Raw genomic sequence first — 16,201 nt, 5'->3', positions numbered from 1 at the left:
TGTAGGACAGGCAGCAAGTCAGCAGCGGAACTAGGAACAGAACCCCATGGAACAGAGCTCCAACTTTTGCCAGTTATCGCCTATGTGAGCCACCTGAAGTCAGTAGAGCTTCCCAGGGGTAACCAAGGACAGACTGTGGCACTAAGGTTGTTTATAACGAGATGCTGTAATATACCCAGTTGGTGTTTTGATATGTGCTTTGTATGGCTCCGTAGGCAATAAGAAAACGGTCTTGATTACCCATCAGCTGAACAACAACAACAAGATAAAACAATTAAAGCCTCTTCTATCCTCCCCCCACCCTGTCTCAATACACAAGGCTGTTAAAGATGCAGCATCTGACACCAATGTAAACAAACTTGCACATACATATCTGTGTGCCGGGTTGTCTCCTGCCAAGAACAAACAAGTAATTAAAATCTAGTTAAAATTCCATTTCCTCTGGTACGTGCAGAATGAAGGATCAATGAGTTAACTGATCAAACAGGATCAGACCCTTTCATGCTCTCCAAGATCAAATGTGTGTAAATATTCCTGCCTTGCAATGCATGCTTTCTGCAACTCCCACCCCCCTTGTCCCCAGCTTCTTCTATGTCCTAGATGTGTTTCTGAGAATTTCAACCTGCTTGGGTTCTGGTGGGGGTTTTTTTTTTTCTTTTCTCTCTTTCTCTTTCTCACAGACGTTTAAAGGGAGGGGAACTGAATGATGAGCATGCTCTGCTTCTGACTTACTCTGTGACCTTGGGCAACTTCCGTCACCCCAAACACAAGTCTTACTTACCTGTCATGCAGGGAAGTGGTGAGGATAGTAGTACAGGGCTTTGGAGAGTTAACACACCCTCTAAGGGTGTGGCATTAACTGTTGCTGCCCCTGAATCTAGACAAACATTTGAAACAGCTGCAGGTCTAAAAAGTGTTTTGCCAGTATTGTTATGCCATGGGTCTGATACTCAGGGCTAAATCCTCAGCTACCTCATCAAGCATCAGTGCATAGGAATTGCCACGCTGAATCAGACCAGTTGTCTGTCTCCAACAGCAAGGTGCAAGGCATCCTGTAGAAACGCCACTCAGTGGATCCTGAACCACTGAGGCTGCAGTAATTCCTGTGCCCCAGCTGCCTGGGGGCAGTGGTGAGCAATCACTGGTGGATCTGTTTAGCAGCAGATCCCACCCGCATAACTCTTCCCGCACTCGTGATCCTCCCAAACCCTGCTGTGCAGGGAGCACCCCGAATCCCTGAGGTGGATTCCGTAGCTGCAGATGCCACAAACCATCTCCACTGCAGCACCACTGCTCAAGCCGCAGCAGAATCACCCCAGGTGCCCTGCATTAGGTCTCTCTCCCGCCCCCTTGGAGTGGGTTGGGTTTCCCACTGTGCAGGAAGGTAGTGCATAGGAGCAGTGTGGCAATTAACGAATTAAACCAGTAAATATTTATTTAGCAGAGGAAGGCACGATAGCTTATCCTTGAGGCTTTCCTTCAAGGATTCAGTTTGCAGAGCAGACGAAGGCAACTCCAGATCCCCATCTGCTCTTCTCTTTTCCCGTTCCCCGCACATGGAGAACTGCAGCTGACGTATGTTAATCCATGGCTCCGATCAGACGTTTCCTAACAAATAACTACAAATAAATTTCCTGCCGAGGAGTCGTTGCCACGTCTCAGTTTCCCCCACCCACAGCTTAGTGACATTGTATTTTATTTTCTGTTTAACTTCAGTTCCAAATCCTTTCTCCCCCGCCCCCATCCAACCACCGTGCTGTGTGTCTTTCCTATCACACATAACCAAATATGGCAGCTTTAAATGGGGCTGTCATTTTTCTCAGTTTCAGTTGTTGTGATATAATCGAGTGTGGATTTCTGACACGGGGACTCTAATGGACTTTCTGACCCACGGGCTGCTGAGAGAGTTTCTCCCCCACCCCCCGATCTTTGTCCAGCCAAGGGGATACTGTGGAGAGAAGCAGAGAATGAACATGAGCTCTAGACAATGGATGAGGAAGGGGGCTGTTTTCTGTAGGCATCCAGGGGCAGTAGAGCAGGATAGTATTATTTGTCTTACAATAACACGTGCTGAGATCACGGTCCCATTGTGCTGGGTGTTGCACAGACACATGGTGAGTCCTTGCCTCCAAAGACTTACAATCTAAACAGACAGGACAGACAAAGGGTGGGAAGGGAAATGATGTGCCCAAGGTCACACAGCAGGTCAACGGAAGATGTTAGCCATGGTACTTAATGCCATACTGGAAGGTGCTCAGATACCATGGCAATGAAAGTGGTAGAAGAACCTCTTTAGAAGAGTGGAGGCAGGATTAGAACCCAAATCTTCTGATTTTCAATCTGCTGTTCTACCCATTGGGCCACTCTGCCTCTTCAGGTCAATTTCTTTACTTTTCCACCAGTGGCGGATTTAGAATTAGTGGGGCCCTGTAAGCATCTTCATTTTTGGGGGCTCCCCTGGGAACCCAGCCAAGAAAAAGAACATTCTCTCTTATCCTCCCCCTCCCCCGTTTTTCATTCTTTTTTTCATCCTCCTCCTCCATCCGCCTCTTCACCCTCCTCCTTGCAGGGAAGGGGGCAGCGGGTCTCCGTGCGCTGCCAAGGGCAGGGGCAGCATGCAGAGCCACCTCCCCCCACCAGGGGTGCACAAAGATGTGCCAGCAGCCAGCCGCTTCCGGGAGCGGCGTGGGGCCACTGGCCACGGCATGCAGGCAGCCTGCCTGAGCCCTGCTGTGCCGCCGGCTGGGACACAGGGGCAGGTTGTCAAATATTTGTCCTGCATTTTGGGGGGGCCCCGTGCCACCGCACAGTTTGTTTCCTGGTAAATCTGCTCCTCTTTCCCACTGCAGGGACAAATGCACGGACGATGGTGCAGGGAGGTAATCACTGCACTCCTTGGCCCCGGGGGGGGGGGGGGGATCATTCCAAGGGATGGTACTACCCCTGCTTTCCTTGGTGTGCTGTGCCACTGGGAGCTTTAGTTTATCGTCAGGACTACATGAGAACTGCACCAGCAGCAGCGGGTGAAGGGGTGCGGTCAGCACGTCCTGTAGCTGTCCTGGCTGCATCCACTACCCTTGTGGTCTGTGCCTCTCCTGCATTCTCGGTGCAGTGGAAGTTGTGACCATTTCAGCGCAACCTCACGGCCCTCGTGCACTGAATCTGGCGCCAGCTGTGGACGTGGCCTGTACGTACAGGCTTTCTGCTGATTCGCGGTGTCACTCCAGTGCTGTTCTTTGCTCCAGGTCCCACAGACCAACTGGTGGGGAAATGAAGCATGAATACGCAGCGTGGCTCGGGCCAGCACAACGTGCAGTGTTATCGACTCTGCTCACCTAGTAACGAGTACAGCTGTGCAAAACACAGCAGGCTGGGCTCCAGGGGTGCATGTGTAACCCACTGGAGAGTGTGTTACAGGTCCCCTCTTGATGGCTGATCCACAGACTAGGTCAGTCAGCTACAGCCCCAGCTGGGGAGCACTGACTCCCACGACAGCTCATGCTTTTAGCTCTACAGCTCCCCAGTGTAACAACAACTGTCCCAAGTGCAAACATTTTGGCTTTCACCTGGCATAGAGACCAAGCGGCTGGGCTGGCTTATAAAGCAACAAGGTACAAGAAAGAGAATTTATGATTCCTCACTACGTTGGTGAAAGAAAGGACCAAAAAATATCCCAAAGAAAAACGCACGCAAAGGTGTCACTATTAATAGCTATAAACATCATCAAGAATGTGGCCCACAATAACTTAATAGCCAGCTCTGAACCAGAGCTTCCTTATAGCTAAGCTTCCCTTTTCCAGAGGTGTTGGCTGCTTATTTCAGTCCAGGGTTTTGTGCCTTGGGCTAACTTTTGAGTCCCCTTTACAGGAACTTGCTGCACCTGTGCTTCCTGCAGGGTTTGCCCAAGCTGGCTCTTCCAATGAGCAATAGCAGCATCCAGCAGCCATCAGTAGCTTTTGCACAGGAGTATATGTGTAAGCCACTGGTCAGCATATTAGACATCTCCCCACTTTTCCTGTTTCAGAGATGTGAATCTGTTACATCCCTGAGTGCCTGGTTCTCGAGTCAGTCTCTAACAGCTTGAGCTAATATATTCCGTTCTAGAGGTCCCCAGTTCATTTCCAAGTGTCGGCTGTCACACATTCGTCTCCCTCCTTGTTTTCTAGAAAAGATATAAAGACAGACAGAATATTACAATGGGTAATGAAAGGAAGAGAGAGGAACAAAAGATGAATGTAGTCTGTTTCACGGTTCATTCCTTTCCCCATTCACTTGTACATTTGAATCTGGGGTTTTTGATTTGGTCCATCTTGACTTCAATTTGGGCCTTGGTTTGTTTTATAAGGCTCTTGAGACATTGTGATAGACCTTGTTGGAAATGGGATTTTTGAACACCACCCAAAACTAGAGCAAATTAAGCAAAGGGGGCTTTTTCGCTGAAAAATTGGTGTTATTTTTTAGCAAAATCCGAATTGGTTTTGAATTCCCAAAGTTCAAAAATCTATGAAAATCCATTTTTGCTTCAAATTAGGCATAGTTCATTGCGAAACTGGCCTCTGCAGGACAATTTCCCTTAACAGTCACTGACATTTCTCGGCCTGGGAAAAAATATATTGTGGCTATATTTCTAGGGGAATTTTTTGGGGAAAAATTAATTGCTTTGGGTTTAAAGACAGCTAAAAAATCGGAAATCTGATTTGTGAGGGAAGCCGGTTTCATAGGGGCGGTAGTGGTTAGGTGTTGTTTATTGTTGTTGTTACTTTATGTAGTGCTACACCTGGGCATAGTAAGCCAGTGGACTAAGGGGGAAATGAAGTGGCTGTCTGCTGAAGATGACTCCCATGTAAAGCAAACAATCCTGCAATTCAACAGCTGCCTCACTGGAAGTTCTTTTTCTCTGGGACACACTGGGAGATGACTGCTCAAGTGAGCTGGATTGAGCAAATGCCAGTATATGCTTGTGAGAGGCATCAGAGTGAGATACCAATAAGGAAGGTACAGAGAACTCAGCTGAGATGTAATAGAAGGATCCATATACCAAGTCTCAATGTCCGTCTCTCAGAGTCTGGAAACGATGCAGAGAGGGTGGGGAAAAGGACATTTCTAGTCTCACTTTAATATAAGAAGATCTAAGTCTCAGCTGGCTTCAAGATTACAAGTGCTTTAGGAAATCATACACTAGGATGTTTGGTGATCATGTGGGTGACTTAGCCATCTATGCAGAAGTTGTAGATTCCCATGAGCGACAGGGTCAAATCCTAACTGGGTCAACTCAGCCCTTCATCCCTCCATAGTGGATCACTGAGTTGCATGCTTTTTGCTGTGTGGGTCTTTCTGCTGAGACCTTAAAATCAAGTAGCTTGATTTGCACAAATGCTGAGCACCCACAATGCCCACGCAGGTGTCAGGGGCCCTAAATCTCTGAATAGCACGTCACAAGATGCTTTCTTCTTTGCATGGGTATTAAGGAACCTATGGAGCTTATTCTGAAAGAGCAAGTCTTTACGCCAGTGTCTTTTGCCTCATTTTTTACTCCTCCCCATGGGTAAGCAGCGTGCAGTGGTGCTGATGGTTTGTAGCCCTCTCCATTTCAGAGGTGCTGTATCTGTGTAGTTTGGAGAGGAGTAAGAAGAATTCTCAGCAAAACGGGACATGCTCAACATTTGAGATTCATCCCAATTAGAAAACTTCACAAAATTTCACCATTTTTTCTGCTCAAAAATTAAGGTATTTTGAGAGAAAAAAGGCCTGTTTTTTCCAGCAGAGGAGTGTCTGTTTTCAAACAAAGGCGGCTTTGCAGAGAAAACACATGAAATTCAGACATGGTTCCTGAGATAAAGTAACTATTTTACTGAACTTTGCAGAAAAGGAACATTTCAACGGCTGCAGAAACAACATTGCAAATATTTCTTTTTCATGTGAAACTTTATGCAAACATTTTCTCCACTTCTCACTCTAATGGGATCTGATGCTCTTTTAATCACCTACAAATGCTCCCATTTACCACTACCTGGCTGCTAGGTAAAGATTATTTGCATAAGTAATGATTGCAGAATCAGGGAATCGTACTTTTGAGATCCTTCAGGTTCACTATAGAAATGTAAGATAAAGATATTGGGTCAACTACCTCACTGGTGTATCTCCGGTGAGGTCAATGGAGTTATGCCAGCAGTGATTTTGACCCATAGGGATATAAACCTTCATGCTTCGAGGTGTATGCCAACCTCTAACAAATGGGGGTCAGGAAGGAACTGTCTCTAAGGGTAGGTTATACCATTACTGCAGGGTTTATTTCACTTTCATCTGAAGCAGCATGTTCTGGCCACTGTCTGAGACAGGATGCTGGCCTAAGTGGAGCCCTGGTCTGATCTGGTCTGATGATTTCCATGTACCTATATTCCTATTATATATCAAAGTGAAGGGGTAAAGAAGAGGGCCATACTGGGAAATGTATGTTGGCTGGTGAGCTGCTGCGGAGCTTAATGCCTTGTTCCTTTTGCCCTCTGTTCCACCTGTATCTCCTCCAAATCATTTGCTGATCCCTTCTCTTGTTTGCCTGCATTAATCCTGCGTTGCTCCTGTGATTTCACTGCCAGGTCTATGTATTTCATTGTGTTATGTTGCAGAATGGACTTTTTGATTTAAAAAACAAAAACCTGCTGGACTCTTTTTGTCTCCATCTTAGGGGCGCAAACCCGGCTACTTCTCTTTCCTGGACCCCTTTTCTCCTGGTGTCTGGCTCTTCATGTTACTTGCCTACCTGGCTGTCAGCTGTGTCCTCTTCCTGGTTGCTCGGTACTGTTACTTTTATTGCAGTTCCTTTCCCATCCTCATGGTGCCACCTAGTGTCAGAATTTGAGAACTCCATGGGGGGATGTGGTGCGGGGAGGGGTTAGGTTGTGCCGGGGGGTCCCTGCTTCGGGCAAAAGTTTGGGAGCAACAGGAATGGGGATTGGGTGTCATATCATCCACCACCACCATCTGTCTGTCTTTGCTGTTCAGACGCATGCCCGAACACATGCCACTGATGCAAATGGCAGCCCTGTGACTCCCACTGAGAAGTACTGGCATGTCGCAGTAAGACTGGGGCAGTAGCAGATCAGTCAGATTCGCATGTGTTTGGCTGCACTGGCATCAGCCAATGCCAGAGGCAGCCTTAAAGCCTGGAAGGGGGAGGTCTGAGATGAGGTCTCATGCAGCACAAACAGGCAGAGCCTTGCTCTGTTTGCATGCTAAATTCAGCACAGAGAAGCCCAGCTGAGCGCTTTCAATGGGAACCGTGAAGGCCAGCAGATCCGGACAGATGGCAGGATGCAGAGATTGTCCTCAGAAAACAAATTCACAAGTGTTCCCAGGATCTATGCTGGTTTCTCCTACCCTGTCAAGGCCCTGACTGGACAGAGATTGGAAACAGCATTAGCATCTTTCTGGAGACTCACAGTTTAAGCACTGGTCTTGCTGGACAGGTGTCAACTCAGGTTACCTGTGGCCAGGGGTAATCATATTACTGAAGGCTCCTCTCCAGTTGTGGAGGCGGGGACCGTGCTACAATGCTGTTTTCCCCTGACCTAGTAATAACATGGTTCTTTTGGGAGCCTAGATGGGCTCCTCAAATGTTCTCTATGTCCTGGCAGTGTGCTAAAGACATGCCCAAGGGCACTGTTTGAGGGCATGGCTAATACCCAACCCCCATTACAAAATGGAACTTTGTAGTCACTGCGTCCCCTGGCCTGGCTGGAGTTGTAAGATTGACAGGGCTTTAATGGTTTTCAAAATCATGTTACAGCTTCAATAACACAGCTCTGTAAACCACTTAACAATGCAGTCAGGCACTACGTGCACTGACATTTGGAGCCAAGGTAGCTGTCTGTACATGTTTTAAACATGATTCTTTAGAATGGTGCTTACATGATTTCTGATCTTAGTGGAGGCAGGTTCTTAGAAAATACTCTCCCAACATGCTCAGGAGTTTGTAGCTCCCTGCAGGGCCTTTCGGCCCTTGTGATGGGCAGAAAAGCTTCTCTCGGGACAGCATTTCGCTGTCAAACATCCAAAGAGAGGAAACGCCACCTCTCTGGAGTCACAACAAGGCACAGTGAGATCCAGAAGCAATAATACGTACCGTAGTTTGGCTAATGTCAGTGTGAGCCAGTGGAGTCCCCACCCAGTTCCCAACACAAGCTGCAATCATAGCATCGAAAAATCAACCATCTGGGGTCTGGTTTTATTAATAACAACACCACATGCACCCCAACTCCAGCCTTCTCCCCTGGTTTGGCTGCTCCTATGGTTCCTCCCCATCTGCCTCAGCTCCTAGATCCCTCTCCCAGAGGGCTGCTCCCAATTCTGGGTGGAGTGTAGGGAAGCACACCACCCCTAACAATCATTAATCTGCAGATCCGTCTAGAGTCGCAAACCCCTGCTTAACGGCTGAGTCAGCCAGAGAATCCAGCCACCTTATTACACTGACAAAGTTTTCACCACTTCCCTCTTGCAGCAAACCTGTCTGTCCATTGCTTGGGCCCCTGTGCATGCCTCAGTTAGGAGGAGGAGGAATGCTCACTCAGAAAAGAGTTTCACTGCAGGAACAAGACACCCTCCAGCCTGACAACTCTTGTGTGCCCGGGCCCCATTTCTAAGGATGCTGGCTGTGGGAGCAAGCCAGCCACAAGAGGATTTCTCCTCCTACCGGGAAAAAGGGCATGAAAAAGAGACGCGGGCCTGGGGGGTGAGAAGGAGAAGGAAAGAGATGCAGAAGTTGAGGATGGGGAATGAGAGCCACTTGGCTGATTCACAGGCAAGGCGCTCAGATAACTCCTCACCTGTGATGCCAGTGAGTTCTGTCCCGCCCTAGCACCAATTCCACATGGGAAGCAAAGTAAGTGCTACTCTGGAGATATGAGCTACAGTCATTTCAATGACACTCCACAGCCAGGTTGACCTAGTAATCGCTATCCTTTCTACAGTGTGTTCCATGTGGATTTCAGCTCCACCCCTGTGAGCTAATCAGAGCACATGGCACTTTCTAAACACCAGGCTCCAACTTTGTGTTTGAACTCTGCAATGATCCCCTTGATGCCTGTTGCCAGCAAAGAGTTTCCTACTTAGAAATTCTGCCTCCTGTTTAGGGGACGAGTTAGAGCCTCGTCACTTTTCTTTCCCCCCTTCTGTATATGGTGTTTCCTGTAACATGAACGTATTTGGCCCGGTTGTTTCTTGTCACTGTAGACTGACACCGTACGAGTGGTACAGCCCCCACCCCTGCTCACAAGGGAGGTGCAATCTCCTAGTGAACCAGTACTCTCTCGGCAACAGCCTGTGGTTTCCAGTCGGGGGTTTCATGCAGCAAGGATCTACTATTGCCCCTCGAGCTGTGTCCACACGGTGCGTCAGTGGAGTCTGGTAAGGAAACATGCCCGTCAGAACTGTAAACAGCCTGGGAGCTTTAGGGTAAAACACCATGGTATCGTTTTCACAGGGGGTTTCACATGTTGGCCAACAGCCGATGAGGCTCGGATAGTAGGAGCTCCAGATTGGGACAATCCTGCAGTTAACAGGAATTCTGTTAAGAAGATTGAGATCAGATTGAATCCCAGAGGGAATCTCAGTTCACCTTTTCTTCATCCTCCCTTTCCCAGGTGGGCATTCACCTTGATCATCATCTCCTCCTACACAGCCAACCTGGCAGCCTTTCTGACTGTGCAGCGGATGGATGTTCCCATAGAATCAGTGGATGACCTGGCTGACCAGACAGCTATTGAGTACGGCACCATTCATGGAGGCTCCAGCATGACCTTTTTCCAGGTGAATCCCATTCTCTTGCTATGAGGGAGTGGAGTATCGCTCTGTTAGAATCAGATGTTTCCCAGGTAACACACCTTGTCCTGTCTTCGGTGTGTCCCATTTTAGTCTCCGGTTTGGGGGGAAAATTTTAGGAGAGCCCAGACCAAATGGCATTCATAGCAGTTTGAGCCCATTTCATAGTCACTGATACCATAATGAGATTATTTATTTGATCCGATTTGTGTGCACGGTGCCTTAGACGTGTACGAAATCAAGGTTCCTTGCCCATTATACTGATAACATAGCAAGAAATATGAGTAGATTGAGATTAGGATGGGAAGAGGGGAATCTGAGCTTGTGAGGGTTATTTACAAAGAAATTTCTGTTTTTTCTTGGTTGTATTTTCAGTGGGCCAAATTCTCAACTCCTTAACTCAGATTGTATCCTCAGCCTAACCTCCCGCTGAGTGACAGACTAAATCTAAGGGGAGTTGTCCTCAGGGTTGGGCACAAAGGCCCAGATCCTATTTTTGAGGAGCTGGGCCAAGTTGCTCAGAGACAAGAGGTGGGACCAGATTGTGCTAGAGCTGAGATAAGTGAGGGAAGGCTAAGAGGTGGAATTTGAAGGAGGCATTTCCTAGCACAGCAATGGAAACAAGCCTTGGAAGCTGGATGGCTAGATTCATGGGATCTCTTTTCAGGACAGCCAGGCAAATGCCTTGCTTCTCGTACTCAGAAGATCAGTTTGTGCACAGAACACCAGAGAGTGGGTAGTAAAGTTGTTCGTAGCCATATGCTGTACCCACTTGATACTACCATCCCTGACAGCTAAGTATTCTGAGCCAATTTTTCATAAGTGTCTATGCGTTGTTAGGCGGCCCTACCTTCTGCACATACAAGACTCAGTTTGTATAAGCACATAGGTGTTGGCCAACCCTGATTAGCTCAAGAAGACCTCTGTGTGCTGGTGCAAATCAGGGTTGGTGCCTGTGTTAGAGTTTGCTCACATGCAAGTCAGGCACATGCAAAGGTTTCAACACCATTTAGCCCATCATAGACTTCCATATATCTCTGCATTTCCCTGTTCTGTCCAGAGTGGGAATGAATGAGTTAATCTTTTGCACAGTGCTTTGAACACACAAAGAAGATATACAAGGATTATTTATTTATTAAATGCTGAATTACCAAGGGGCGAGCGCTTTTCTCGCTTTATTTTCTGTTTGAATTGAAGCAGGAAGCCCTGAAAATCTCATGAGTGAGTCTGATCTTTCCAGCTCAATTTTGCAGACCCAAGAGGTTTGACAAAGGGACGCTTAAGCAGAATTCTGTGTCTAACACTAATTGAACAGAGCATGAGTGAATATGCATTTACTTAGTCCTGCTCTCTTCAGGGACACTGCAAGTTATAAATCGTGGGCTTGAGTCTCCATTGCACCTTGCATAGTCATTTATACTGTGTAAACTGAGTAAAAAGTAAATCAGAATGTGGCATTTATACCCCCATTTTGCAAACACTTTGCATTGGCGTAAGTGATTGCACAAGATGCAGGGCAACAGAACCCCCCTTATATTAAATAATAATAATTAAACATAAAAACTTAGAAATACTAAATCGGAGTATATTTTAACTGCAATTTAATTTCATTATCTATGCTGCTGGTCTAATGTTTGCCCTTCACTCAGCTCGGGAAGTGGAGATTAGCTTAGTCAGTTTCCCTTTTGTTTCAAACACAAAACCCTAGATTCCAAAAGCCGTAAACTTTGAGGGAAATTCAGATTGGATGTTAATACTGGTCCCGATATGGGGCCTGATCCAAAGCCCATTGAAGTCAATGGGCTGCACCAAAACCCCAGATCCAAACATCTTCAGAATCCAAGAAAGTTTGGGTCCAAACTTTGTGGCCTAAAGTTTTTGGGCCTTTACGCTTTTTCATGCTCATGCACTAACTCAGTGCTGCAACATTTGGGTTGCAATTGCTGCATGGGAATTTAGGTTGATTTAAAAGCAAACCAGCCAAACAAAAATATTTCCCACTGGACTGTTTTTCAGATGTCATTGTGAAAACATATTTTTCATGTTTTATAATTTTTAAAAATGTTTTTAAGCTGAAAGCCTAAGGGAATTGGGCATCTGGCCCCCTTAAGGTCCTTGAAAAAAATCTCAGCTTTCTACTTCAATATGCTTTTTAATTTGGGACCTAACCTATCAGATGGGGTCCCCTGCAACAGCTCTTCTTTCTTCCTCTTTCTTGCAGAATTCCCGTTACCAGACGTACCAGCGGATGTGGAATTACATGTACTCCAAGCAGCCAAGTGTGTTCGTGAAGAGCACGGAGGAAGGGATCGCGAGGGTGCTGAATTCCAACTACGCTTTCCTGCTGGAGTCCACCATGAACGAGTATTACCGTCAGCGCAATTGCAACCTCACGCAGGTCGGGGGCCTTCTGGACACCAAGGGCTACGGGATTGGCATGCCAGTCGGTAGGCGGTGAAGAAAAATTATAGCTATTCTCAGCTCTCTGCAGAGGATTGGAGCATTTGAAAGGCTGAAACGGCTCTAGGAGCAATGTCACTTTTCACAGATGTGCCATGTGTCACATTTATTTCAAAGAGACACCATCCAGAGGAAAAATCAAATGTATTTTAATTGTTCATCTGCATCCCTTTAGATTATATAAAATGAAAGATTTTTAAAATATGCCATTATTTTTGCCGCATTTGTGCTCGTTGTTTGCTGTTTTGCCCTTCACTCAGCACAAAAAGTGAGACTAGATGTGTTAGTTTCACTTCCTGCTTCTAGCTCCAGTGCACAGGTGTAAAATAACAGTGCTGAGAACTCCAGGGATTTTATCACAAGTCTGGTGTTTTCCTTGGAGCCTCAGCTTCTGGATTCAGGTTATTAACAGACAATCTCAGCTTTCATGTTTTGGAAAATGAAAATGTTGTTAGCCCTCGTGGTTAAAGAGAAAAGCCTGAATTGTGAAGCTTAAAGGCTCCAACTCCAGCTGACAAATAAAAAAGACCCCAAATTTGTTATCTGTAAATATCTCTTGATTCTTAGGCCAGTCTCATGATTTGGGGGGAGGAGATGCCTGCTTCGTGACTTTTGAATACTTGGGGTTAGCAACATTGAAATAGTATCATTAATAGCTTCCTTTCTGGTTCTCATACACATTGCTATTGTCTTTGGATTGGTGCTATTGTAGAGGAAGGTTTAAATCCTAGAATAACTGTGTATTTTAACATTTCTATTAGGTTTTGTTAAAGAAAAAAACCCCTTTCATTTACTAAATCTAAATTACAGGCTTAAACTAGCTGGCTGCGTCCTGTGAAGCAGTAAAATTGCAGTGGATAAAGCACATGCTGCTCGTTTTGACACTGGTGGAATTTCACTGAAGTTACTCTGAATTTACCCTGTTGTACAGCGTAATCTGTCTGAGGGTCTGTCTTCTAGATCTCTGATAGTGAAGAGTACAGAGAGAGCTTGTGGCTGGGGGCTTGACCCTGGCTTCCAGTGAGCATTTGGGTTTGCCTGGTGGTGAGATTAATTGCTGCTATAGACAGAGAGCGGTTTCTATTCTTGTCCTCCACAAGGGAATTGAAGTGGATGATTCAGGGGAATGGGAATGAGATGTGCAGTTGCCCATTTGAATCCTGCCCCGCATGGCAGCAACCAAAAGTTTTTCCCTTTTGCTGGCTGTGTGGCGGCCTGTGGGAGACACCTTTGAGCCCCACGTGGTCCACAGGGAACAAATCATCGCCCACAGCTGGCACTGATTTGTTGGCGGTTTCAACGGTGAGGACTGAATGGGCCATCAGGACTGAACTCCCCTCTATCTGCTTGGAAGGGGGGTTCTCTCCAGTTCGGGCACATTGACAGGGCAGCATGTGTGGTGTGGTGTGGGGAGAGGAGCTGCCTGAACTATATCTTAACTCCCCTCCCCATGGGTGTTGTAGGCTCCATATTCCGAGATGAATTTGACCTGGCCATTCTCCAGCTGCAAGAGAACAACCGCCTGGAAATCTTGAAGCGAAAGTGGTGGGAAGGGGGCAAGTGCCCCAAAGAGGAAGACCACAGAGCCAAAGGTAAACCCTGATTCTCAGAGACGCAGGTGCCTCCTGCATGGTACAGAGTCTATTAATAAGGCTGTACAGCGGTCACATTATCATAGATGCTGGCAGAATGAGCTCACGCACCATTCATGAACGATACCAGCCGGAGGTTTGGTTTGGTTTTGCAATTATTCTGACCTGAGATTTCTTCCTTAACAATGCAAGGAGAAAACCAAACAGCTCTGCTGAGCCTCATGCTGTGTGTTTTTGCCTGGGGCAAAGATAGTAGCAACAACCAAATGACAAATCTTGGAGGCATATGGAGGGTAAATTAGCTTCTAATGAATGTTCTCAGCATTACATGGGGAAATAGATGGCTGAAAGGATTGTATCCAAAACCTGGACTCCTTTAAAAGAAAATGGAATATCATCACAGAACCTTGGGTTAATGGGTTAATCTAAAGCTCCTTTAGGACAGGAAAAGGGGAATGGGGACTTTATTAATAAGGCTTTAAAATGGAAGAGCAAGTCCTTCTGGGTAAAGCGACGTAAATTGCCATAAAAGCCATGGCCTTAGGCTGAAGTCCCAGCGTTAGGAACAGTTGCCAGCTTAAAGCAATCGCTACATTTTTGGCAGTTGCTCTAATTTAAGCAAGCAAATTTATTTTTTTCTGCGAGGCTAAAAGGTTCCCTGGCTGAGAGAACAGCCTTTTGACCCTTACAAGCCCGGAGACGAAGAGCCAAGCAAGCTTCTGATTGCCATTTCGTTTTCATGGCACATCTGATGTGAGGGGGTTTTTCCAGTTTATAAGCCAGACTGTATGGACGACACATGGGCTTTCTCCGGCATGGAAACTTCCTCTGTATGCTGCTTTGCTATCAGGAAACACTGCGGTGTACTTCAGATCACAGGGAAGAATGCTGGTTGCTGGGAGTTACAGATGTGATCTGAGCCCCAACATCTGGAATTAGATTCCAAATTCCTTGGGTCTGGGTTTTTAGGTCAGCCCCTTATCTTTCCCAGCGGAAGGATGATCCAGTGAGCACTAACCTGGGACATGGGAGACATGGGTTCAAGTCCCTGTTCCACTACAGATTTCCTCTGTGATCTTGGACAAGTCACTTTGTCTGTCTCTCAGTTCCCCTTCTCTGCAACAAGGATAACAGTACTTCCTAACTCACAGCAGATTATGGGGTTCAATACATTAAAGAGTATGAGATGCTCTCATCCTACAGTAATGGGCATCAGAGAAATGCTACAGAGAGAGTCTCTTGAAGCCATTTGGAAAATGTGCGCCCTGCCTTGCATTCCACGCCCACCCAAAGCATAGGGATATTTGGCGGTAGGGTTTCTATTCACACCTGTTAAACCCCCAAAGTTTTAGGGGAAGGAAGCGTGGGGAGCAGAGGGGATGTCTAGATACTCTGCTCCTGGTTTGGCCTGTTCTGTTTTATTGCAAGTGGCCTTCAATTGTGAGCAAAACAGACCTCAGCACAAGTAGCTCAAATTCTCTATAGGTCTCTCTTAAAATCACACAATAATTCCTATTTCTAGCCATTCGGCACCAGTTCCAGGCCCCTCTCACTGGGAGTATTGGATTACAGGAGAGTCTCTGAGTGCCTTGTTGGACAGAAATACCCAGTGACTTGTGAGAGCGCTAATTGCTTTATCTTGACATCCCAATGCATAACCGAGCTTCAAAGGGATGAAAATCAACTGATAAATTATTAAAGGCATTACCTTCCAGGGAGGGGATGGGCACTCAGCAAGCTCTAGAGAGAGCAAACTCCAGACAGACCCTGAAGGGCAAAATCAGAAAAACGGGCCAGTTCTGATGTAGGCGGAGCAGGGGGACTGGGAGCCAGGACTCCTGGGTTCTGTTCCTGGCTTTGCCACTGACTCACTGCATGGCTTCAGGCAAGTCACTTCCCTGTTCTGTGCCTCAGTTTCCCCATTTGTGGAACTGGGATGGTCATAATCAGCTTGAAAGAGTTGCATGTAGGTAATGAAAAGTGCTTGGGAGGATTATTGCTTTAAATGAAAACCCAACTATATTCTAACCCTTCTTTGGAGGAAGGCTGAGCCAGGCCTGTGGGTGAGGGTGGGGAGGAAGCCTCTGAGCTGGGCATGGGGATGAGTGGGAGAGGGGAGTCTGAGCTGATATTGGGCAGTGTTTATGGGAGGCCGAGGCAGGGTCTGGGTCGTGAGTTTGGGGGGATGGGAGGTGGGTTTGAGCTGGGCCTGGGCTGTGACTATGGGATTTTATGCCCTGTAATCGCTGTCTTAGCGGAAGCATATCTCCCTGCAAAGGTCTGATTTACTGGGTGACGAGAGCCCTAGAGGGTTGCCAAAAGAATGATGGAGA

The 16,201-nt window shown here is 46.8% G+C and overlaps 1 protein-coding gene and 1 long non-coding RNA gene across 6 annotated transcripts in view; one reads left to right on the top strand and one right to left on the bottom strand.

The window, feature by feature from the left end:
* The window catches only part of GRIK4 (glutamate ionotropic receptor kainate type subunit 4), a 303,965-nt gene that overhangs the window by 281,402 nt on the left and 6,362 nt on the right, over window positions 1-16,201 (top strand). For all 4 annotated transcript variants that reach the window (XM_084611846.1, XM_084611848.1, XM_084611845.1 and 1 more), the window contains 5 exons: window positions 6,686-6,795; window positions 9,229-9,402; window positions 9,639-9,804; window positions 12,038-12,263; window positions 13,740-13,868. In XM_084611846.1, the coding sequence (XP_084467972.1) occupies window positions 6,686-6,795; window positions 9,229-9,402; window positions 9,639-9,804; window positions 12,038-12,263; window positions 13,740-13,868 (805 nt within the window). The remainder of the gene's footprint in view (window positions 1-6,685; window positions 6,796-9,228; window positions 9,403-9,638; window positions 9,805-12,037; window positions 12,264-13,739; window positions 13,869-16,201) is intronic.
* LOC311511336 overlaps window positions 1,410-16,201 on the bottom strand; it is a 34,140-nt gene continuing 19,348 nt past the window's right edge. For both annotated transcript variants that reach the window (XR_014709261.1, XR_014709262.1), the window contains exon 3: window positions 1,410-4,162. This is a non-coding gene — a long non-coding RNA (uncharacterized lncRNA). The remainder of the gene's footprint in view (window positions 4,163-16,201) is intronic.

The sequence above is a fragment of the Lepidochelys olivacea genome (genome assembly GCF_965140295.1).
Source record: "Lepidochelys olivacea isolate rLepOli2 genome assembly, chromosome: 22".
Lineage (NCBI taxonomy): Eukaryota > Metazoa > Chordata > Testudines > Cheloniidae > Lepidochelys > Lepidochelys olivacea.
Note: the sequence above shows the minus strand (reverse complement) of the source record. Positions and strands in the feature narration are given on the sequence as shown.